The following is a 25,981-nucleotide window of genomic DNA, read 5'->3' as shown; positions in this document are numbered from 1 at the left end:
ACGTGATGAGATCGGAAGGAGTGGAGACTGTCTCTTAAAAAGGCGTCCAGAGCATTTTATCAGCCTTTTTAAATAGATGTACTTTGCATTTCTTTTCGATGGTTGTGGGTGCTACGGGATCCAGCCTAGAAGCAACTGCCTTGTAGTTACTAATCCCTGTATTCGCCATGATGCTCCCTATTTGCTCAGGATTATTCGTTGCCAAGAGGTTACGTATGCTTTCGCAACCATTTACGCTTCGAGTGGGCTCATGAACTAATTGTTCAAAATAATTTTCTGGGAAAGCATTCAGTACAATTTCGGATGACGTTTTATGCCTCCCGCCGGCTTTAAACGTATAATTTTTCCATTATATCGAGGGTAGATTGAAGTCACCACCGACTATAACTGTCTGAGTGGGGTACCTGTTTGAAATTAGACTCACGTTTTCTTTGAACTGTTCAGCAGCTATATCTTTTTAGTCGGAGGACCAGTATAACGATCCAATCAGTAGTTTAGTCCGATTGTCAGGTATAACCTCTACCTATAGTATTTCGCAGGAACTATCTACTTCAATTTCACTACTTCTGACAGCAATAAATATTCCACCACCAACTGTATTTAATCTATCCTTTCTGAACGCTGTTAGGTCGTTTGAAAAAATTTCGGCTGAACTTCTTTCCGGCTTTAACCATCTTTCCGTACCTATAATTATTTGAGCTTCAGTGCTTTCTATTAGGGCTTCGAGCTCTGGTTCTTTCCCAGCATAGCTACGTTAATTTTCAACTACAGTACCGATCGTTTCTACAACTACCTTAGTATGTTTTTCCTGCCCCCTTTTAGACGGAGGTTCTTTCTGTGGTTTCCTGAGAGCCTCTAAAGTAAAAAAAACCCGCCAAGTCCCTTCCACACAGCCCCCGCTACCCGTGTAGCCGCTTCCTGTGTGTAGTATACTCCTGACCTATTAAGCGGAATCCGGAAACCCACCACCCGCTGGCGCAAGTCAAGGAATCTGCAGCCTACACGGTCACAGAACTCCCTGAGCCTCTGATTCAGAGCCTCCACTGTGCTCTGCACCAAAGGTGTGGCAGTCGGTTCTGTCGACGATGCTGTAGATGGTGGGCTCCGCCTTAATCTCGCAAGCAAGAGTGGGCAGTCTTTACCATTTCCGCTAGCCGCCCGAAACCAGAGAGAATCTTCTCCGTTCCAAAGCGACACACGTCTTTGGCACCGACATGGACCACCACCTGCAGTTGGCTGCACCCTGTACTCTTCGTGGCATCCGGTTAGCGTCCTTTCCACATCCGGAATGACTCTCCCCGGTATGCACACGGAGTGCACCCTGGTTTCCTTCCCCTCCTTGGCAGTCATGTTCCTAAGGGGCGCCATTACGCACCTAACGCTGGAGCTCCAAGCTACCAGCAAACCCACCCTCTGTGAATGTCCAGACCTTGCGGGCCGAGATGCTTCCTCTGGAACAGGGTGGACAACTGCATCTGGGTCAGAGGCTTCGTCAGCCAGAAGCCTGTTCGTCGAACGAACCGGGGAGGCCCTCGCGCGAGTCGCTTGCACTGTAGCGTAGGTACTTTTTGTAGGCCAGTTTCCCGACTTGAGATATAACAAGTGTGCTATATCAAACTGTCCGACTCAGCTTTTTCCACACTACTGTGGTACGTTGTAAACAATGACAAGAGTATTACAGAAAATAACAATGTACATTAAATGTGTTCTAACTCGGAAACTATTAGAAATAAGGCATATGTCCACACGATGTTTTTTGTTCAGAATCACCAATACTTGTTGTTGTTGTTGTCTTCAGTCCTGAGACTGGTTTGATGCAGCTCTCCATGCTACTCTATCCTGTGCAAGCTTCTTCATCTCCCAGTACCTACTGCAACCTACATCCTTCTGAATCTGCTTACTGTATTCATCTCTTGGTCTCCCTCTACGATTTTTACCTTCCACGCTGCCCTTCAATGCTAAATTTGTGATCCCTTGATGCCTCAAAACATGTCCTACCAACCGATCTCTTCTTCTAGTCAAGTTGTGCCACAAACTTCTCTTCTCCCCAATCCTATTCAATACCTCCTCATTAGTTACGTCATCTATCCACCTTATCTTCAGTATTCTTCTGTAGCACCACATTTCGAAAGCTTCTATTCTCTTCTTGTCCAAACTAGTTATCGTCCATGTTTCACTTCCATACATGGCTACACTCCAAACAAATACTTTCAGAAAGGACTTCCTGATACATAAATCTATATTCGATGTTAACAAATTTAGTATTACCCCTCAAAGCAAGTACGTTTCCTCGTCACTGAACTTGTGTGCCCAAAAATTCTATCTGTACCATTTATTACCATTTTAATATGATTTTTTTCCTTGTTGATTCTTTGCTGAACGTCAATCCATCTGATTTTCGCCAATCTTCTTGTAACACTACGTTTGAAGACTCTTAATCGATCCGTTTTTGACGTATTTTTTGTTCTAGTTTCGTACGTATACGGAGCTATGCTCAAGAGGTTACTTATATTTCTGGCTTTAGTAGCAAATTATTTTTGTAGAAAATATTAATTTTGCTTTCGTTGCTGTGCATATTACAGCCAAGAGCTAGTACATGTTCCATTTCATTTAACATCCACTCAGTTTCTCTTCATTTTCGCTGACAGCCGTTATGTCGTGCCGATTTTGTGTCTATGAAAAACAGTTCCTGCATATAGACACTTTCTTACTCCCTCGTCAAATGAAATATCAGTGAATACACTGAGCAACCCTGCCTTACAACCTTCCTGGTTTTGACCACTGCTGCAGTCTGCTTGCCACAAAGAACCCTGTAGTTAATACCAAACTGCCTAACAATGAAAAACATTTTATTACATTCCACGTTATGGAAACCCTTCTTCATCTCTACGAATGTGATCTAAATTACTTTTTCTAAATCTGCTCCATGTTATTAGCCGCACAATGTTTACGAAGCAATATTTCCTGCAACCATCGTACCGTTAAATCGCCATGTGCGTTTCGCAGATAGTTTACGTTTGCAATATTTATGCTCTCTTAACACAGTTTCGAGAGAAGCTGTTGTTACTGAGAAAGAGTGGCTAAAATCAACGATAGATATCCATTTTTCGTTGAAGCGTACTGACTTACGCCGCTTTATAACCGGACAGACGACGGTACCTGCCACCGAAATCTACTCTCGGTGCGCATTGACGTAGTCTAGGAGCCAGTGGACAGATGACTAGCTAGCGCGAGTGTCAGTGAGTTGAGACGTCACAACACAGGACAACATCGATGACACTTCATTAGACATCATGCAAGTCGTTAATTCATATCCATTTGCTTCCAAACTTAAAGTAATGCATAGCAGTTATGTCAAACGACACAAGTTACTGAGGAACACATACAAAAAAAGAACACATCCATTAAATGTGCAAGGAATTTTCTGTCACCAGGTTTTAGGGAATATTTGAGTTCAGTTTTTAACAGAATTCACAAAAGAAAATTGTCAACTTTTTTCTTTTCGCTGTTAAAGCATATCGATAGACAAAAGCCACTGCACTTATTTAATCACAAAAAGTTTATTTCAAAGGATAAATTCTTGGAATAGAAAAAACTGCTAGTATGTCCACAACTGGAGGCAGTAGAGGAGATGAATTTCACTTTGCCGTACATTTCACTCGTTACTTTGAGCTAGACATGGACAAGTGCATTAAAGACTTTCGCGATTATCGAGAGGGACAAGAATTTACTAGCTGTACAGCGCTCTATAAAACAGCAATTTTACATAGCGAACCAACGAAGATTCTATATAGGTAGAGTAACGAGCTCAGAACTGAATGTGCACTCTGATGAGTGTCGTATGCACGGAATGACTCAGTGAGATTAAAACTCCCCCACTGATGGGACGAACTCTGATTATCTGTTGGCCACCGCGACACTAACACAAAGATTCAAATGCAAAGAAACTCTCATGTGACGAAGGTGAGAATTCATTTCTATTGACAACGTGCCTATGCAGCCAAGTTTCGTTGTGAAAGATCTGGAACACTGCAAGTACAGTGATGTAAGCGAACGCCACGAAGCAACTGAGTGCAGTGTCTTCATTCATTCGAAGTAACTGGTCCAGATTAAATACTTTTTGAGGACCCGCTTTTAGGAAAGCACAGTTTATTGTTTTTCTCCTTCTACCCGCACATGTTTCGGTAATGTTACATCTTCATCAGTGAGTACTCCTTAAGTGTACTGTAAAACATAAGTAAATGCAGGATGAAAATACATGCAAGTTGGTATTACGGTCATTAGCTTCACAAAACTGTTTTAACAGAAAACATCTACCTTAACAGCTTTTATGGTTGTCAACGTTTCTGTCTTGGGCGGTACAAACGCGGACTCTACTAGTGAGCTTTCCCGAACAAAATCGCTTCAAGATGAATGAGTCAAAAGTAACTAAAAATTCTGGTTTATATCTGATCGATTCTATTACTTGCAATGACTGCCAACAAAACTAGATAAGTCAGATCTATTGTAATTTACTTGTCGAACAGTGTATGGAACATCTTTTGTTAACATTCAAAAGTCTCAATCATTTGATGGGGAAGTGACTACAACTAACGGATGAAGGACACACTACTTCCGCACACCGTAGTTCTGCCATTACATAGAAAGAAATGCTGCAAACACTGAGTTTTACAGCGAGAACCATAAGTATCTGCTTTAAAATTAAACTGTATATCGCGGATTACTTCAATGGCAAGAGCTCACAATGACAAATAATTACCGGATGTAATGTGATAGTAGACAGACTCTAATGGAGGCTTACTAGGAAGACGAAAATGTTCGAGAAGGGAGACTAGAAGTAAAGCAAGACTTGTATAACTGTTTTAGTGTGATATTTATAGATTGTGTACTCAGACTCTGAACGACGTGTGGGCAATCAACGTTACGTCGCGTAATCTATGATTCAGCTTTCTGATCACCATAAGAAGTTGAGTATGTAGTCATTACTTGTAGAATGGCTTTTAAGGCAATGACAGTATTCGAAATGAGGTCTGTTTTTATTCATCACTCGTTTCGCAGATTATCTCGCTGCTGTCACGAAAGGGAGAATGCACAAAGCTCTGCAATATCTTCGCCAAGTGTTTGCAGCACATATGCCGAGCTAGGAGATGGCCTCTTCGTGTTGTCGCATCAGGATGCTCTTTGCAGTCCCAGAGGAGAAATTTAGAGCTGAAAAACTTACGAGGTGGCTGCAGAAGGCTTGTCTGGTCCCCAGAAAGGAGGGCGTTGTTGCCTTCAGGGAAGTCAATTTTTGATATTTATACAGTATTACGAGAGCCGCCCTGAAAGTTTTTATGATTCTAAGGTAAGACTGAATGCATATTTTGGAACGTTTACAACAAGCGTTTGGCAACTTTACACCTTACGAAGTAACAGTCTCAAGCTGGCTCAATGAATTCAGGCACGAGAGAGACTCTCTCTGGTTCGGATGCCTTGTAACGGCCGCTACTCAAGAAAACGAGCTTTGCGTTCGGACCATGATTGAGCCATCAGTAAAATGGAATCGGATCTGCAGCAGTTTGTAAGATAGTCAGGTTCTAAACATCTATAGTCGATCAATATTGTACCTTGGAACCTCTGAGTAAAAATATCCGTGTGCTGAATTTACCAACAAGTGCTAGGGAAACCCGATTCCATGCGGCCAAAACACTAAGTAATATTACAAATGATGATGTAAAATAGCTGTAGTGATTCGGTTTTGAAACTAATTGGGATCTATGTGTTTCATTCTTTCAAGAGTAAACTGGCCCTGCAAAGCGAAATAAGTATGAAATGCTGTGAAAATGTGCGCACATTTTCCGCAGCAAGTGACCACATCGTTAAAGTGTTTATGATTAAAGGCCAGACATTAACTTCAGATAGGCATTCAGGAGTTTACCTGTCCAAACTCTCCGAATGATCCTAGGAGAAACGTTCAAAATCAGGTCCGTCCAGGATCATACTTCATCGTGGCAACGCACCAGTTCTTCACGGGGAAAACGAAGGCTCTATTTGAGGATTATCTTCATCCAGTTTATAAGCCTGCTATAGCTCAGTAAGTTCTCTTCCTAGTGCACAATATGAATGAAACTATTGTCGGCTTTTGATTTGAGTCTCTAGAAGCAACCTGTGCTGCTGATGCGTATCTAGTTGTCTCCCAACAGGAGGCTAATGTGAAGCCTTACTCATTGGACTGATCGGGTAGAATGGCGCTAGAACGTCAGAGACGTACAGTTGTGCGTTTCAAAAGTCGATAATGATGGTAACAGTCTCAAAATTTTAGTGATATCCCACGTGATCCATGCCATTGTAACCGATGAACTTCAAGTTATAAGACGCATCTCCACTGGATATAATGCTTGTTAGATGGCGAACAGATTGCTCCACAAGGCTCACGGCGCCACAAGATGACCAGGAGGTGCTATGGCGGAGGACACGACCCTGTTATAATGTAATTAGTAAGGCCTAGAGAAAAAAAGGTTGGCGAGTTTGCAAAAGAGGATTTAGTGTCTGTGCGTTTACCATTCACTGTCTGGGAGAAAACGGTGATTCTTTTCTCCATAGTTACCAACGTTGGGAAGAACTGGATGCTGGAAACAAAAGACTTCCATAGCGAAGTGGAGTTCCCAGGAGCACCTGTCCAGAGTCGCCCGTAGTCTCAGAAACATACTCACATGCCTACGCCGAAGCGTGGACACCGTAGTCAAGATTTCGTCCAGTATGAAGAGAAAAGGAAGGCAGCGGAGAAATGGCTAAATCAAATCGACAAGGAGTCCTGACTAAAGAAATGATTACTTTACACAAAACGACAGGACTTGGGTAAAGTATAGGAATGCACTCGAAACGTTTAGCATATTTGAATAATAATTAGATTTCGGAAACACAACAAAATGAAATTAACAAATGAAATTAATAAATATAATAATAAAATTTTAAAGTACTTGTATGAGTGTCTTTTACACTGCAGAATATGCACACATAGAGAGCAAGTGCACAGCTTAAACAGGACGAAGTAAGACACCCACGCAGCACGGACATTGAAGGGAAATAGGGGACGGTGTCAGCAGCAACAAAAGACGTATGCGGTGGCAGCAGAGCGTGCAGACTCACCGTCTCCGATCCCGCGGCCGTGACCAGCTCTTGCAGAGCGCGCACCGACAGAGCTTGCTCGATCACGAACACGCATTGCGACAGGTCTGGCGGGATGTTCTGCAACACAAGGCACAAGGCTCAAGATTAACGTCTTGCAACGTATTACGGTTCGTCAGTCAGCGGCGCTGGGTCAAGTTGCAGGCGACAAGCAGGATGTCCCACAACCTAAATATATCAAAATTATTATTTACTATAAACTACGCCTCTTACAGAGCTACGTAATCACATACTATGGTAATACATTTCACTATACAGAGTCGAAGTAGTTGGTGTGTCTGGACATGAGTATTCTCTGCATCCTATTGCAAGAATGCTCCCACACTCGCAGATAAGCTGGAATAAAGGGCTTACTGGTGGTATAGCCTAATGAGTCTGCAAGCATTAACAAAATAACTGGTTCCACGGCTGATCAGTTCAAGTAGCAAGTGAATTTCACAGCCTTTGCGGAAGACTTAGAGTTGAGAGAACCTAAACAAAGGAAGGACCAAGGGTTGCCCAAGAATGGCCCAAGGGTGGTGTCGTCAAAGTTTTTCGGAGAACTAGAACATTGACTGTTATTAACAGCTGGCTTTTTCCTATGGTTTTGCCCATGTACGTGTATGTCACATATAATGCACACATCTCTTCCTCCACCTCTCTGACCAGCTCCACATCCCCCCTCTTTCTGTCCTCCCTCTCTCTCTCTCTCTCTCTCTCTCTCTCTCTCTCTCTCTCTCTCTCTCTCTCTCTCTCTCGGCCCATTTCCTCCTCTTCCCTCTCTCCTTGTCCATCTCGTCTTCCCTCATTCTATTTGTTATCCCTCTCCTCCTCTCTTCGTCTTAACCTTCCCTCAGATATGCCCATCCGCATGTGTAGCTCCAGCAAAACAGATCGATAAAGCAGGCTGATTCGACTCCCACAATGTGCCTGTCGTGCAGGGTAGCCTACTCGTCAGAGAGTTGAAAAGTCATTTTTTGCCCCTGATGTGCAGGCTGCCCTAGGAATCACGTTGATAACGCAAGTTGACACTTCTCCAACACCACACACCAGTCAAGAAGGGTAGCCTATACGACAGTGGCACAAAAACTCGTTTTTCACTGTATCGTACCTTCTATTGGAGCCAGGAGGCTACAAACCCAATAATGCTGATACTAGTTAAGTTTGCTGTTTGTGTGCCAGATCTGGTTGAAATTGATCCACGGGTTTGGAGGAGGCCTTGAACATACCTACATACAAACTGCTTTATATACTGAGGCAGCCAGTCAGTTGCTTTTAGGTGAAATATGGGAAACAGGTGATTGTTCAATGAGTTGAGTAAAGCGTGGAGAGATGACAGAGAGAAACGTATAGAAACAGGTTTGTTGGACCCTTGCGAGAGTGTCACAGAGATACTGAAAAACATGAACCAATCATCCTGCAAAATGCTACTTACAAAGTTTCAAGAACCAGCTGTAAGTGAGGAATCTGGGAATACCCTAGAAATCCCTACATATCGCGCTCGCCGGGACTATGAATACAAGAAGAGACTAACTACAGCACTTGTACAGAGATGTTTGAGCTGTCACTTCTGCCGCGCTCCAGACGCCAATGAATCGGTAAGAAGCCCTAATGGGTGTCACAGTGTGATGTTCCCTGACCCGTGAACTTCACAGTTGTTTGCAGAGTACAGATGTAGATGTTTACGAATGAAGGACAGGCTGATGCTGGCACTCGCCAAGGTGTTAGTGGGTGGCGAGAGAACGGGGGACTGTGTGGCTCCACCAGTGAATGAGTACAGACGCGCGAGCAGCGAACAGCCGCTCATGTCCCACCGACGAAAGAGTAAGCCACTCAACCGTTTCATCTGTCGTGTTTGTGTGCAAAATACTGAAACATTCTGGCGTAGGTATTATAAAGGGAAGTGAATAGAGGACTCGATTGGAAATAGTCTCCGGAATTGCCGACAGCAGACTGGGTAAGGACGCGCTGCCACGTTTCCATTGCTGGGGTAGCTTTCGGAAGCATGGCGGAACTTGACTGATTGTGTTTCGTTAGATGGCCATGAAACGCATTTTATCTAAATTGAATAACTGTTTTTGTATAGTTCTATTTGCATTTAAGTATTTAGTTTATCCTTGTGGCTGCTTTGCGTAATTGTATATGTCCTATTAATATAGATCTTGTCCACCTGAAAATCTCAGAATTCCACCACCCCCACCCTCCCAATCCAGCGAAAGAACCACACATCTTCTAGCCTCAAGCAGTTCAAGGACCTTACAAAGTTTTGAAGGTTGACAGCCCTTGGCTCATGGAGTTATGAGTGTAAAATGTAGACTGCAACCATAATGTGGGATGTATGGAGAAGCCAAGCAGCAACTGTAAGTCGTTTGCATTAGGGGTTGAAAATGCTGCTGTTGTTTTGTGCTTGCGGGTGTTGTTTCCGTGACCTGTGGAAACTAGCAAGCCGAGATCTATTCCGTACTGCTCAGGCACAATTGACCCCATCTAGCCTTCACTTCTGAGCTCTCTCACACAACAGATACACCCAATACTGCATATATCATGTGAAACAACATAAGCAGGTAATAAAAGCGCCAACGTCACCACTTGGTTCTCAGTCTGCAGTAAACAAAGCTAAATCAGGACAAGGCATTTTGATTAACTTTGTGGAAGCATTGTTTATATATTAGGCTACCATTATTTTATCGCTAAAATAGTTAAGCCACGAACTGTCCCCGTAGGCAGAACCAACGTTAAAGGAGCAAGATAACTGTACAAAACATCACATCAATGTTGTGGAGTAATATAGTCAGACCGATTCGCCGACTCTTGATTGCCGAGGAAAAAGTGCTTTTGCGAGCGGTATCATCTCCCGACGAGCTCCCAACAACGGATGTTTGTATCAGCCCACCAGAGGCCGGTACCGCTTTCCACGCTACTTTTGCTTTTAGCGTAATAATACGAGGCGCATTCCAAATCTAAGATCTCTGACCAATATTTAACTGATGGTGGGGCTGAATGAAGTTCCACGCATGCAGCACTGTCTGCTGACTCTTCAGGAAGCCACTGCAGTGTCAGTTTGACTCGGTAATTGTTTACAATTATATCAGAGCGGATGACAATGGCCGAGACAGTCGTAAATCCCACCAGTTATGAAGTGCGAGCGTGATTAGATTTTTGATGGCAAAAGAATCTTCAACTGCTGAAATCTATCGTGAGATACGCCTAATGTACGGACCTGAAATAATAAGCGACAAACATGTTTGCAAATGGTGTCGAGAATTTCAAAATGGTTCCACAAATGTTCAGGATGAACAAAAAAATGGTTCAAATGGCTCTGAGCACTATGGGACTTAACATCGGAGGTCATCAGTCCCCTAGAACATAGAACTACTTAAACCTAACTAACCTAAGGACATCACACACATCCATGCCCGAGGCAGGATTCGAACCTGCGACCGTAGCAGTCGCGCGGTTCCGGGCGGAAGCGCCTAGAACAGCAAGGCCACCGTGGCCGGCCAGGATGAACAACGGAGTGGCAAGGCCTAGTTTTCGAACCGACGACATCACGGATTAAGTGAGCCGAAAACTTCGAAGTGATCGGCGATTGACGATTAGTGCTCTGGCTAATAAATTCTAAAATGCTCGAACCCAAATTTACAAGACTGTTACTGTACAGCTTGCAGCTTGTTTAATTAGTTCTAAGTTCTAGGCGACTGATGACCTCAGAAGTTAAGTCGCATAGTGCTCAGAGTCATTTGAACCATTTGATTCGTTTGAGACTAATTAGTTGGGAAGTATTTTCCGAGCCTTAGAGGTTTATAGATTATGCGACGTTCTTTTCTCCTACTTAAAAAACACAAAATGAAGCTAAAAATCCGTAAAAGAAAGGAAGAACAATTGCGAAATGTTTGCAACAATGACGTATGCCTTAGGTTGGTCTAATAATCTCACCCTGTTGTAATTTTCTGTATCACATACCCACGAAGTGTATTTAAGTAATCGTCAGTTTAACTTCGGCTAGCAGTATGAAATTATTATGAATCGATAAATAAGAATCTTAGTCTGCAGAAACACGCCACAACGGAGCATAAACAGGATCAATTAATTAAAAATTAATAACTAAGAACCGATTTTATCTACTGATTTTATGTTGTTGTTGTTGTGGTTTTCAGTTCTGAGACTGGTTTTATGCAGCTCTCCATGCTACTCTATCCTGTGCAAGCTTCATCATCTCCCAGTATCTACCGCAACCTATATCCTTCTGAATCTGCTTAGTGTATTCATCTCTTGGTCTCCGTCTACGATTTTTACCCTCCACGCTGCCCTCCAATACTAAATTGCTAATCCCTTGATGTCTTAGAACATGCCCTACCAATCGATCCCTTCTTCTACTCAAGTTGTGTCACAAAGTACTCTTCTCCCCAATTCTATTCAATACCACCTCATTAGTTATGTGATCTATCCATCTAATCTTGATCATTCTTCTGTAGAACCACATTTCGAAAGCTTGTGTTCTCTTCTAGTCCAAACTATATATCGTACATGTTTCACTTCCATACATGGCTACTCCCCATACAAATACTTTCAGAAACGATTTCCTGGCACTTAAATCTATACTGCATGTTAACAAATTCCTCTTCCCCAGAAACGCTTTCCTTGCCATTGCCAGTCTACATTTTATATCCTCTCTACTTCGACCATCATCGAGTTATTTTGCTCCCCAAACAGCAAAACTCCTTTACTGCTTTAAGTGTCTCATTTCGCCGGCCGAGGTGGCCGAGCGATTCTAGGCGCTACAGTCTGGAACAGCGCGGCCGCTACGATCGCAGGTTCGAATCCTGCCTCGGGTATGGATGTGTGTGATGTCCTTAGGTTAGTTAGGTATAAATAGTTCTAAGTTCTAGGGGACTGATGACCTCAGAAGTTAAGTCCGATAGTGCTCAGAGCCATTTGAATCTTTTTTTTTGTCTAATTTCCCAATCCAATTCCCTCAGCATCGCCCGACTTAATCTGACTCCATTCCATTATCCTCGATTAGCTTTGTTGATGGTCATCTTGTATCCTCCTTTCAAGACACTTTCCATTCCGTTCAACTGCTCTGCCAAGTCCTTTGCTGTCTCTGACAGAATTACAATGTCATCGGCGAACCTCGAAGTTTTTATTGCTTCTCCATGGGTTTTAATGCCTACTCCGAATTTTTCTTTTGTTTCTTCTGGCTAGCAGTATTAAATTATTATGAATCGATAAAGAGGAATCTTAGTCTGCAGAAACGAACCACAACGGAGCATAAAGTGTATCACGTACTTAAAAATTAATAACTTGAGAACCGATTTTATCTACTGATTTTATATGACTGACATAATACTACATTTGAAAATGACGGAAAGTCGAAACGCGTAAGGTTGTTGAAAAATAAAAATGGCTCTGAGCATTATGGGACTTCACTGCTGTGGTCATTAGTCCCCTATAACTTAGAACTACGTAACCTAACTAACCTAAGGACATCACACACATCTATGCCCAAAGCAGGATTCGAACCTGCGACGTAGCGGTCGCGCGGTTACAGACTGTAGCGTCTAGAACCGCTCGGCCACCCCGGCCGGCTGAAAAATAAAAAGTGTGGTGAAGACGTCACTAAAGAAATTAAAAGTAAAATTTATTTTGTGTACACAATAAATCATATATCGTTCTACTCCTAAACTGATCACTTGAAAAGTGGTTAGTTCTATCACTGTAAAGGACAGTGAATGGTAAAGATTACTAGCAGTACTGGAAGCTTCTCTTGCAGCACCGAAACCTCTTGTGACGCTGACTGTGCATCGACACTCGCTGTCTCTCTAAGCTGTGGGAACGTCGAGTGTGGGCGCTTTGCTTGTGAAACCTGGACGCTCACTGCGAGCTGCGCGACAGGCGGTTGTGGGGGTGGGAGAGGGGTCGGGGGAGGGAGCGGGAGTGAGGTGCTTTTAGCGCAGTCTCTTTGTCAAGGGAACCGCTGCCCGCACGTCCAACTTTGCGCGGCTGAATGCGCCGCGCGAGTAGCAGAAAGTTGGGCCGAGTGTTACCTCGCTGCGAAACACGCCTCCCCACTACCTCATCGCGTCCCGTAGCAAGCATACTGTAACCGTACTGCTTCCCTTTTCTAACGATCTCTGTCTCTTTCTTTCTCGATTTTGTACTGATCCGGGAAGTCCAACGTCTGTAAATAGTGTAACAGTAAACGGCTAATTTGTCTGATAGGCGGTGTCATCTGTAGGCAAATACTCGAACTTTTTGTTACCCTCCGTCACTAATATTTGTATCGATTTGTTGTTGCGTATTTAAAATTGTAAATAGCGCTTTTGAATGTATTTCACATGAAACAACAATTCTGAAACCAAAAGTGGTTCAAATGGCTCTGAGCACTATGGGACTTAACATCTATGGTCATCAGTCCCCTAGAACTGAGAACTACTTAAACCTAACTAACCTAAGGACATCACACAACACCCAGCCATCACGAGGCAGACAAAATCCCTGACCCCGCCGGCAATCGAACCCGGGATCCCGGGCGTGGGAAGCGAGAACGCTACCGCACGAAACGAGGTGCGGGCAATTCTGAAACCAGTCCGTTATTACTAAGATGGTGAATTAGAGTAAAAATGGTAAAACAGGTTTCAGAATATATTTTATGAAAGGGTTCTGATCATGATAGCCATTGACTACGAAAGCGCATCAGTAAAGGCCGCTGCACTAGTCCAAGTACACCCCAAACTAGAGCCGGTTGGCAGGCCGTTGGTGGCCGAGCGGTTCTAGGCGCTTCAGTCTGGACCTGTGCGACCACTACGGTCGCAGGCTCGAATCCTGCCTCGGGCATGGATGTGTGTGATGTCCTTACGTTAGTTAGGTTTAAGTAGTTCGAAGTTCTAGGGGACTGATTACCTCAGAAGTTAAGTCCCATAGTACTCAGAGCCATTTGAACCATTTTTTTAGAGCCGGTAGACCCGGCTTAAGGACCAAGCGACACAATCGGCTGTTTGCGGCACCAACTTGAAAGGGGTGCCAAAGGCAACCCTAAAGCAAAATTTGTACACTCGGTGTGTCACAATTAGTAATGAAAACAATGTACAGAGGGGTCCAGAAAAATTTAGACACTCGCTGATAGTAAATATTAATGGAACAAAATGATATATTGTTACAATTCTTGCACGGGGTGAGGTTATTTTGTGTGTTGAAAGTGACCCCTATTAACAGCCAAACAACGTCGATGCCACTGAACTGTTGACCGAAATGCGGCTGTTAGTGTTGCCGATGTGATAGCCGCACAGGACGCCTCGATGGTTTCTCGTAGCTCATTCAATGTAGCTGGCTTCTGTTGATAAACTTCGATTTTTCAAGGTCCTCCGTAGGTACAAGCCAAGACGTGCACGATCAGGAGACCGTGGTGGGTACTCAACAGCTCCTCTTCAACCTGTTCCATCGTCCACGTAGATTTTCATCCAAGTGGGCCCTGGCATCTCTGTGGTAGTGAAGCGGAGAACCATCTTGTTGTAGGTAAAAATCTTTCATTTCCAAACACATCGCGAATGGCAGGTAAAGTCGATGTTTGCAGCATATGAAGATACACCTCACCAGTTACGGTGCCCTCAAGGAAGAATGGTCCAGTCAAACCGTGTGATGACTGACCCCCCCCCCCCCTCCCCCCCCCCCCCCACCCACACACGTGAACACCCTGTTGATCTATATGCTTATCCACATGAACTGAGGATTTTCAGGAGGCAAGTACACAAAGTTGTGGCGGTTTACAATACCGTTCAGTTTGAATAGCGCCTCGTCAGACCAGATAACCATCCCTGCAAACTGTTCATCCTTGCGAAGCATGCCTTCAAACCACTCGCAGTACTCCATCCTTCGAGCCGGGTCACCCTCGTTCGTAGCATGCAGAAATCTTGGAACGTAAACTATCCAGCCTTCCGAATTCGTCGGACGCTTGATCGGCTTCTCCCGCTTTCATGTACACCTTACTTCACAGATTTTTGAGGTGACCTAGTAAAATGGACACAGCAGCGCTGGAAGTTGGACTTGTTGATGTTTTTGGTCGGCCAGACCTTTACTTATGCACATTCGTCGGCTTCAGATTTATCCCGAATACGATAAATTGTTGTTCGTGTTGTTGGCTGAATTTCGTACACATTAAACCATTGCCGTTGTAGCTCCATAATGTTTTCGTACTTCCAGAAACACTTCAATACGGCCTTGTGTTGTTCAAACGACAGCCTTACTTCATTCATTGCTGCAGAATGGTTCAAATGGCTCTGAGCACTATAGGACGTAACTTCTGAGGTCATCAGTCCCCTAGAACGGCGAACTACTTAAACCTAACTAACCTAAGGACATCACACACATCCATGCCCGAGGCAGGATTCGAACCTGCGACCGGTGCGGTCGCGCGGTTCCCGACTGTAGCACCTAGAACCGTTAGGCCACCCCTGCCGTCTCATTGCTGCACTTTAACTGGAAAGTGCGCGCTAAGATCTGCAGACAAAACAATGGCATGTCATTTTGTTCCAAAGATAATAACTTTCGAACAGTGTCTACATTTTTCTGGTCCCCTATCTATTTCCACACTTACTAGATTTAGACTTACTTTTATTGGTTTTATCATGCCATCTCTTATTGCCCCTACTTCGTGTGTTAATATTTTTACTAAAGATTACAGTTAGCCACAGAGTAAGTAATGTGTTAAATGATGTGTTTTGCTTCATTACTAAATCCTGCTTCTTATTGTTTCTTATTTAGTTTGTCAGTTACTGTAGCAAATTATCTTATTTCCATTTTTATTTAGTAGTTTATTATCATATTATTCTTGTTACACATCGTTAATAGTACACTCTGTGTTTTATTCCGTTTATCTTGCTTTCAATACTGTTGTGAACAGATATTTCTACCTCTGTGTAGCGAGTTTCTTTTCCAGTAAACTGTCGGTACTTTAACGACTGCTGCAAAATCCGCTGGCCCTGGCCAGAAAACGTTCCTCCCTGAATATACGGGCCGTTTTCACTTCTTGGAACCTGTGCTCTGCACCTTAGCGGATTTCCTTGTGCTTTGTTTCCTCTCTAGCCGTGATCCAGAATAGCGAGCGTCTTTCAGCGGCATCCTCCCACATTCCGCACTCGAACGCACTAAGATACAAATTGCACTTGCAAATGTCCAATCTCTGCCAACTCATCTACGAGTTCCGCCATATATTTCAAGACACAGACATCCATCTAATACTTCTGTGGGAGATCTGGCTCAAACAAGGTATTTCCACAAGTTCGATAAATCTAGGCGGCTACATCTTTCTAAGACGTGACGGATGTAATAGATGACGGGGTGGAGTAGGGGAATACAATACGCTCTAATTTATCACCTTCTGTGCCACACACATTCAACAAACGAATAGAATCTATCGTCATATAGATAAAATCCCTTAACAAAAGTGAATGATATGTGGGCTCTTCAAACCTCCGAAAGTAGATGAGAACTGCTGTTTCAAGTCCTGAATCGACGCACAAGCATGTAATTATAGCTGATGAGACTAACATAAATTTTTCTAGCGGTTCTAGGCCCTCAGTCCGGAACCGCGCAACTGCTACAGTCGCAGGTTCGAATCCTGCCTTGGGCATGGATGTGTGTGATGTCGTTAGGTTTAAGTAGTTCTAAGTTCTAGGGGACTGATGACCACAGATGTTAAGTCCCATGGTGCTCAGAGCCTAACATAAATTTTCTATACATTAGTCCATCCAGTGTGAAATTTAAGAGGATACTTTATTCTTTAAATGTGTCACTACTTCAGCTTGCTCCTATCCATCATACAACCAGCAGTCACACTCTCATAGACATTTTTACAACGAAATCACCAAAATGAGTAATTCGTAATTCTGAAATTTCTGCACATGTTATTTCTCACCATAAAATAATTTTCGTGATGTACTCACTAGAATGTCCCAGAAAGAAATGACAACTGACCGCATACCGATACTTCAAACGCATTTATTTGTCTGGACTTGAACTGATGTGAAAGAAATAGTCTGGGGTACGTCTTCCATTCTCTTCTCGGACATTAACGAAAAGCTTCATGATTTACCATCAAACTTACTCAACTACATGGAAAATAAGCTACCCTAAAGACCGGAAAATTAAGAAAGAAATCTCTGCCTTGGTTTCCTGAAGAGCTAAAACAGTTCATGAATCTCAGAGACGTTGCACATGAGGCATGTAAGCTACACCTAGGAATCATATTGCTTACAAGCAGAAACTGAACAGAGTCAGTCAAGCTGTGAGAAATGCTAATCTCAGGCATGCCCATACATTAGTCGACAACAGAAATAGACCAGCTGTCCTATGGAAGAGCCTCCGTGGTCTAGGTATAGGAAAAGTAAAAGCTGCAACCACCCGAAGAACTGGACAGGTGTTTCACATTATCTACAAACACAACTGAACTGCAAACGAAACAGAGACACAATGGTTACTACATGGTGATAAACGACTGTAGCCATGAGGAACTCTATATGAAGCATGTTACTTGTAGTACTGTAAAAAAACTATCATACGTATCAGATTTGCATCTTCTGGACACGATGGCATCACAGTCCAAATGATGAAGATTATTATTAAGCTACTACTGCTCACTATGACAGATCTGTTTAACCACTCCTTAACCACAAACGTTTTCCCTGAGGCATGGAAACAGGGATTAATTAAGCCACTACCTAAAAAGGACATTGCCGCAGCACCATCTGATTACCGACTTACTTGCATTCTTCTTGTAATGTCTACGGCCTTAGAATGTGCGGCCCTCGACCAGCTAACAAACTACTAACAACAAACAACCTACTAGATGAATATCACTCAGGTTTCCGTAAAGATCGCAACACAACATCTGCTTTAATAAAGGTAACAGATGATCATCGCATCACACCATCATCGTTAACAAAGGTAACCTGACCTGAGGCTTGCCTTGGTTTCACTAGAGGCGATTATCATGCGCTTCTTAGACTTAATTAAAGCTTTTGACACTGTCGACTTCGGCTTTTTAGTTGCCAAGCGTAGAGGCCTAAATTTCTCGCCGAGTGCACATCAACGGCTTCGCTCGCCAGCAAATCAGCATAAAATCACACTGGAGGTAGGCAGTATCAGTCCTACACTCTTTTCATTGTATGCCAATGATGTGTCATTAGTTTCGTCCTACTGCAAATACCACATGTACGCTGATGGAAAGAATGACCTTGAATCATTACTTTGTGCTTTCAGCTTCACGTTAGTTATTTATTTTACTACTCGAGTAATGCAGGAAAGCAGCACATAGAGGGATAATGTTTTTTATATACGAAGATAAATTTAATCAAATAAAAACATTTTCTGTTAAGAATGGCCTTTCTGATCATGATGTACAGGTAGTTACAGTATATGACATAGCCCGATACAGAAATGCAAAACAGTCCTCCAAAATAGTGCGTTCAATTAACGATTTAACAACTGAAAATTTTAGGGAAAGCTTGCAACAGATAGACTGGGATAAGATGTACAGGGAACCTGATGCTAATTTAAAATATAACCTATTTCAGGATACCTTTTCCGCAATTGGTAAACGGTCCATTTTAACACGGGTAATGTATCACGAAGCAAATACCGTCCGCACTGGCGGAATGTTACGTGATACCACGTACTTATACGTTTGTGATTATTACAGCGCCATCTATCACAAAGCGAAAAAAGTGGCCCAACTAAAACATTCATATTTCTTTACACACTACACGAATATGTAATAAAAATGGGGGTTATTATTTTTAAAAACGTAGTTGATATCCGTTTGACCTATGGCAACGCCATCTAGCGGGCCAATCATAGCGCCATCTGGTTTTCCCCTTCAAGCTAGACGAGTTTCGTTCATTGCAGTTTTTTCGTTTGATGCTTATTTCGTGAGATATTTGGCACGGTCACTATCAATATGGTTCAAATGGCTCTGAGCACTATGGGACTTAACATCTGAGGTCATCAGTCCCCTAGAACTACTTAAACCTAAGTAACCTAAGGACATCACACAAATCGATGCCCGAGGCAGGATTCGAACCTGCGACCGTAGTAGCAGCGCCGTTCTGGACTGAAGCGCCTAGAACCGTTCGGCCACTCCGGCCGGCGGGTCACTATCAATGGACCACCCTGTACACTGTTATCGCCCACGTTTCACTTCCACACGAAGCTACTCTTGAACCAAATACCTTCAGAAAGGACTTCCTAACATTTAAATTTATATTCGATGTTAACGAATTTCTCTTAATTTTCGGAAATACTTTCTTGCTGGTACTACCCTGCATTATCTACTTGGGCCACCGCCAGTTATGTTACATGCCTACATAACAACACAATACATTTAGCGTCTAATTTCCTAATATAATTCTAACAGGATATCATTTGGTTTAATTCAACCACATCCCATTACTCTTGTTTCACTTTTGTTTCTATTCATGTTATAACTTCTTTTCAAGACCCTATTCATTCCTTCCAGCTGATTTACCAAGTCCTGTGCCGTCTCTGACAGAATTAAAACGTCATCGACAAAATTTAAAAGTTTTATTTCTTGCCTCTTGGAGTATTCATTCCTTTTTAAAATTTCACAGTGGTTTCCTTCACGGACTGCTCAATGTACGGACTGAATAACATGAAGGATAGGCTACAGCCCTGTCTCACTGCCTTCCCAATTGCGGCCTCCCATTTATGTCCTTGTCCTTCGACTCTTGTGATTTGAGTCTGGGTTCACTAGAATGGAGTTTCGGAAATCATCATATTTAATTATTGAAATACACTGAAAAAAGTGAAGGCATCTTTAAAATCAGGAAGAATGTAACTTGAATTATGGAGCAAAAGTGTGGTACTTCCAGCTGTTGAGCCTTTTGAATGACCGAGACATTCTATTTTTAAATATCGAAAGTTATCACGAGGATACTACAAGTAGAAATGAAGCAAGTAAAATAAAACAGTATGCTGGAATTAGTTGGGGTGTAAATAGGCATGTCTTTTCTTCAACCACATTTTAGCCCATAATACTCTTCTCCTATTTTTAACAACGTCGCGGCGTGCCGAAAGTAAACCGGATATCGCTACAGCCTCGTCTGCTGTAGCCACGATGAACTGATAAAGCAACAGGTAGCTGAATAGTTAGTTAGTGTGTGTGTGTGTGTGTGTGTGTGTGTGTGTGTGTGTGTGTGTGTGCACATTAGGCGTCTTCCTGTTTAGTGTGTACAGTTGTAGCTGCAGGTGTGTAGCCGGCTCGGGAGTTTACTTCTGTCACGGTCAGTAAATACTATCCATCGAGGAATGGAATGACTGGTAGAAGTCGACAAAGGGAAAGATCAGTTTGAATTCTAGAGAAGTATAGGAACATGTGAAGCAATGCCGACTTAATGATTTGTCTTAGAAGGTACGCTGAAGAGAGTCAAACGCACATTTACAGATTTACTAAAAGGTTTTCTCGGTACTGAGTGGAATACCATATTAAAATAGTGAAGTTATCGGGTATGAAATACAGGGCTCTAAAAATTATATACAGCTTGCACAGAGAGGGGAATGCAGTTAGAAGAAGGAAGTACACGAAAGGGAGGAGTGGTTGAAAGGGGATGAGCCAGGGTTGTAGTCTGTCCTCCCCCATGTTGTTCAGTCTCTAAAAGCTGTAAAGGAAATTTGGAAAGGGAACTAAATCTCAGTAGGAAGAAAAAAATAGTTTGAGGTTTGCCGATGACGAATACATGGTAGATGGGCCACATAAGCTTTTCGCTGGATTGCGAAAGATAAGAAAAGATCGAAACGGCAATGGAAAAATCTGGAGGCCGGAGTGTTCTATTAGATGTGCACAAACTGTAAAAACGCTTATATCTTGTAACTTTATGAAAACTCGTTGCGTACCGACTTCGTGACAAAGATATGCACTGGTATTCAACAAAACTCACAGATGCATGTTTCCGTCTCATTGACATAACAACGTCGGTCCTCAGGGGCCTACTGAAGGCCAGAGGGTGAAGCTACGATTCAGAATGTACACTGACGAATAGAATTCGTTGTTGTGAAACAGTGGCCGGACGTACCATCAAGTTTTCCGTGTGTATAGTGTTAACTTTTATTCATGTATGCCGAACTATTCGTCGACGGCGCCCCTGGACGGTCAGAAAATTTCATTATAGCGCCCTTCCCAGCGCAAAGTGGAAGTTGTAGTCAGAAAACAACTCCGCTAAGTAGCTCTGGGCGCCAGTCTTTTCCCCGGGACCGCAGGCCCAGCGGCGTATGCGGGGAACCCTGGTAGTGGAGTTTGGCGCAGCTGTGAGTGGGCTTAGCCGGCACACAGACACTTTTAATCTGTCTGCAAGTTTCGGCTTTTTAATAACTCACCACGAAGTCAAGCGCCGTGTGTCAATTGCGACACGCGCAAAAGCTGCGTTGCTTGCAGTGTTCTCCACTTCTGTTTGCACTACCGCCATACGACTTCTCAGTGACCAGGTACTACAATTTTGTTAAGTGTTAACAAGTATTTGGTGTGCAGAATACAGTTCAGCGATGAAACGGGCGTCGGAATACTTCAACGATTTTCTTGAGCCTCGTTCGTGGAATTCTGCAGACCAGTCTGTTTACTAGGTTATTATTACAATAATTGTTATTTGACCTTTATATTCTTCAATTTAGCCGTTTTAAATAGTTTTGCTAGTACATAATATTCGTTTATACACAGAAATTTACGTTTCAGATTGATGCTTCCTTACTGTCGAATACATGTCTACTTCTAACTTTCTTAACATATCAGAAGCTCTGGTCGGTAACTGCTCTGTATTATTCCTCCATTCAGTTCCTTCCTTTGTTCTGAACCGTTGGAGCTTCCGATAAGTAAATGAACCAGATCTGCAGTTACAGGTCGGTATTCCTCGATCGGTTAGGACAATTTGCGACTCTGTTGTTGCGGGAGTGCGCTGCATTTGGTTGATGAGTAATCGCATTCTAATTGTGGGGGTGCTCGTTTCCCTAGATATACAAAATGGTTGAATCAGTTACTTGTAGGTGTTGATGGCTGTATAGTAGCATAAAGTCTGCCCCTTTATTGTTCGTAAAATAAATCATCGATTAAACCTTCATTGATGGAAGTAACACTTTCATTGCGCATAAAGTCTTATAAGACAGCTGAATGAATCTAAGATACACATCATCGATGTCAGTTGGTCAACAATTTCACTGTACGCCTACTTCATCCTTGATCTTCACTACGTTAATGGTATTGTAGCTTGCTTTTGCTTTCTTGAATAGCTCAGAATGTCGTATAATCGTTCGTTAGTAGACTCCATTTTTGATGTTCTAAATTCTGTAGTTTTCGAGTAAGTCAAAACTACAATTTTGTTACTCTGAGTTGTGCCATGAGCGACCCCCTCGGTTGCTGATGAACTACCTGCTTTATACACACTAGTTTCCACGAAAGCAAACACGATGTATCCTACGACTACAATATCTGGCCGCCACACAGTGTGAGAATGTGACGTAGAATGATACCACAGACTCAGTCGTAGGTAAATCAAGTGGTTCATTGGTAGGAGACTTGGAAAATGAAATCAGTCTACAAAAGGAAATTTCTACCAAAACATTCGTAATTACCATCCTATAATTTTACTCGTTCGTAGAACAAGTACCAAATAGGACAAACAGTGGTTACTGGACGTGTAGAGAAACGGACACAACGTCTGGTCACAGGTTTCTTTGACCCATGGAAGAGTAGCACAGAGATGCTGAAGAAATAGAACGAGCAGACTCTCGAAGACGGACGTAACCTATCCCGAGAAAGCCAGCTTCCAAGTCTCAAGACCTAGTATTAAGTGAGGAAACTAGGCATAAACTACAGCTCCCTTCGTATCTCTTCCTCCCTGAAGAGAACTAGACTGGACCCATTACAGAGTGCGCAGAGGCGTTTTTTTAAGCATTCTTCGTGCGCTGTATACGCGAATGATGGAACGTGAAGAAACTACATCATAAAGTGGGAAGTATGCACAGCCTTGCACTTCACAATGATTTGGAGAGTGTGGATGCACATGTAGATGTACAAAATCCTTTGTGGGGTATAATATTGCAGCTTTGGAACCGTCGATATAAATGCACTACTGGCTATTAAAATTCCTACACCACGAAGATGACGTGCTACAGACGCGAAATGTAACCGACAGGAAGAAGATGCTGTGATATGCAAATGGTTAGCTTTTCAGAGCATTCAAACAAGGTTGGCGCCGGTGGCGACACCTACAACGTGCTCACATGAGGAAAGTTTCCAACCGATTTCTCATACACGAACAGCAGTTGACCGGCGTTGCCTGGTGTAACGCTGTTGTGATGCCTCGTGTAAAGAGGAGAAATGCGTACCATCACGTCTCCGACTTTGATAAAGGTCGGATTGTGGCCTACCGCGATTGCGGTTTATCGTATCGCGACATTGCTGCTCGCGTTGGTCGAGATCCAATGACTGTTAGCAGAATATGGAATCGGTGGGTTCAGGAGGGTAATACGGAACGCCGTGCTGGATCCCAACGGCCTCGTATCACTAGCAGTCGAGATGACAGGCATTTTATCCGCATGGCTGTAACGGATCGTGCAGCCGTGTCTCGATCCCTGAGTCAATAGATGAGGACGTTTGCAACACAACAACCATCTGCACGAACAGTTCGACAACGTTTGCAGCAGCATGGACTGTCAGCTCGGAAACCATGGCTGTGGTTACCCTTGATGCTGCATCACAGACAGGAGCTATTGCGATGGTGTACTGAACGACGAACCTGGGTGCACGAAAAGCAAAACGTCATTTTTTCGGATGAGTCCAGGTTCTGTTTACAGCATCATGATGGTCGCATCCGTGTTTGGCGACATCGCGGTGAACGTACATTGAAAGCGTGTATTCGTCATCGGTATGCTGGCGTATCACCCGGCGTGATGGTATGGGGTGTCATTGTTTACACGTCTTGGTCACCTCTTCTTCGCATTGACGGCACTTTGAACAGTAGACATTTCAGATGTGATACGACCCGTGGCTCTACCCTTCGCCGGCCGGGGTGGCCAAGCGGTTCTAGGCGCTACAGTCTGGAACCGCGCGACCGCTACGGTAACAGGTTCGAATCCTGTCTCGGGCATGGATGTGTGTGATGTCTTTAGCTTAGTTAGGTTTAAGTAGTTCTAAGTTCTAGGGGACTGATGACCATAGATGTTATGTCCCATTGTGCACTGAACCGTTTTTTTTTTTTTTTTTTGAGAATTAGGTGCCAAACAGCCTATTAAAATGTTTTACATGTATTTTTTCTTGTCAATAAGTCTTCTACATTAAGATGACTTTGATTTCGTATTTCATCCAAAGCTTCTCAATTTTTGCTTTTTCCTTCGTGCAGCCTTCTGATTTTTTTGTGAACTGGAAACCTAACACACTGTTTTTCGAATTTTGTGACACAGTAGTTCGTGTAAAAATATTTAGTAGCTGTATGGTGCACATATTTCCCTCATACAAGTTATCTTCTTATTTTGTGTACGTTGCGTCCAGCTACAAAAAGACAACTGACAGTTTTGTTCCACCAACAATGGTTACATTTTCGCAGTGGTATCAGATTGCAAAAATGAAGTTGCTCTGACTCACTGTTTGTCTGAGTGTTGAGGGGACTCTTTAAATCTTCCGGAATACAACAGTCTGCGCCGCTGGCTATTGTTGGTTGGACTCGAGGATATCCTTTAACTTTGCATTCACGACTGCTGCGCTGTTTCGACTATAAGGCCATTTTCAGTTGGTTGTTTCCCACAACTAATCAGACGCACGTACTTGGGCTACAGTCGGAATGTTCAAGTCTTACAACGCTGAAAAATCTTTACAATTAAAGACATGACACTAAGTGTTTTCTAATCACCTGTGACATGGCATACTGCTTAAAAGTTTAAAGGCGAACTGAACGATGCACAGCGACATTTGGCGGCCAGCCAATGAAAACCAGAGAAGCGCACTAGTGCCATTCAGAACATTTCTTTTCGCTGTGAACCCGGTTGGAACTAAGGCATGGAAGAGTTCTGTAAGTCATTCAACAAATTGATGACAGTCTTTCTGAAATGGTATCCTGTGTTAAGAAAAAGAGACATGCTTGAACACCCCCTGTGAAGTCAGGATCCTGGAGTGAAAAGAAACAACAAGCTGCATCGCTACAAATATTCGCCTTGTAAATATCGTGACTCTTGAACGCCAACTCGGCTTAGACGTATGAAAGGCTGTGTGCGAGGAAGTGGGGCAGGAAGGTTTTCGAACAAATAAATAGCATCCGGCTATTGCTAACCTTGTTAAGTTCTTGGAAACAGGGATAACAATGAAGCCAATGAATCGAATATTGAGTAATATTTCCAGGAGTTGAAAAGACAAAGGCCAGCGCTTACAAAATATCACATCTCTGTAATACTGCATCAATATCTCAAGAAAGATTGTGGGTTGCTTACTGACAACCCCGTATAGACGTCTGAAAGCGATCACTTTCTTTTTAGGAGCTGAGTCTGCGAACTGAACCTTTGATAACGAATGTCGTAAACGGTATTGTGGCCTAAACTTCCTCAGCTGGTGTTCCACTGGGCAGGGATATTGCTAAATGTAATAGGGTCTCATTCTTGAATAGATGGAGTGATATTACATAAAGTAATGTAAAGAAGCACTTTTATTAAGGATAGTTGAAGGAATGGAATATAGCGCTTATAGAACAAGTCTCAAATATCATTTGTGTAATTTAAGTGTCAGTAGAGATGTCGATGCAATGACAAAAACCTATGATTTCAGTCAGGTATGTGGAACAATTCAAAA

At 43.0% G+C, this 25,981-nt stretch overlaps 1 protein-coding gene across 9 annotated transcripts in view; it reads right to left on the bottom strand.

Annotated features, from left to right (window-relative positions):
- The window catches only part of LOC126335019 (ryanodine receptor), a 691,249-nt gene that overhangs the window by 494,566 nt on the left and 170,702 nt on the right, over positions 1-25,981 (bottom strand). For all 9 annotated transcript variants that reach the window (XM_049997852.1, XM_049997851.1, XM_049997850.1 and 6 more), the window contains exon 3: positions 7,129-7,227. In XM_049997852.1, coding sequence (XP_049853809.1) covers positions 7,129-7,227 — 99 coding nt within the window. The remainder of the gene's footprint in view (positions 1-7,128; positions 7,228-25,981) is intronic.

This window comes from Schistocerca gregaria, chromosome 2, assembly GCF_023897955.1.
Source record: "Schistocerca gregaria isolate iqSchGreg1 chromosome 2, iqSchGreg1.2, whole genome shotgun sequence".
Classification (NCBI taxonomy): domain Eukaryota; kingdom Metazoa; phylum Arthropoda; class Insecta; order Orthoptera; family Acrididae; genus Schistocerca; species Schistocerca gregaria.
This window is presented reverse-complemented; position numbering and strand designations above follow the sequence as displayed.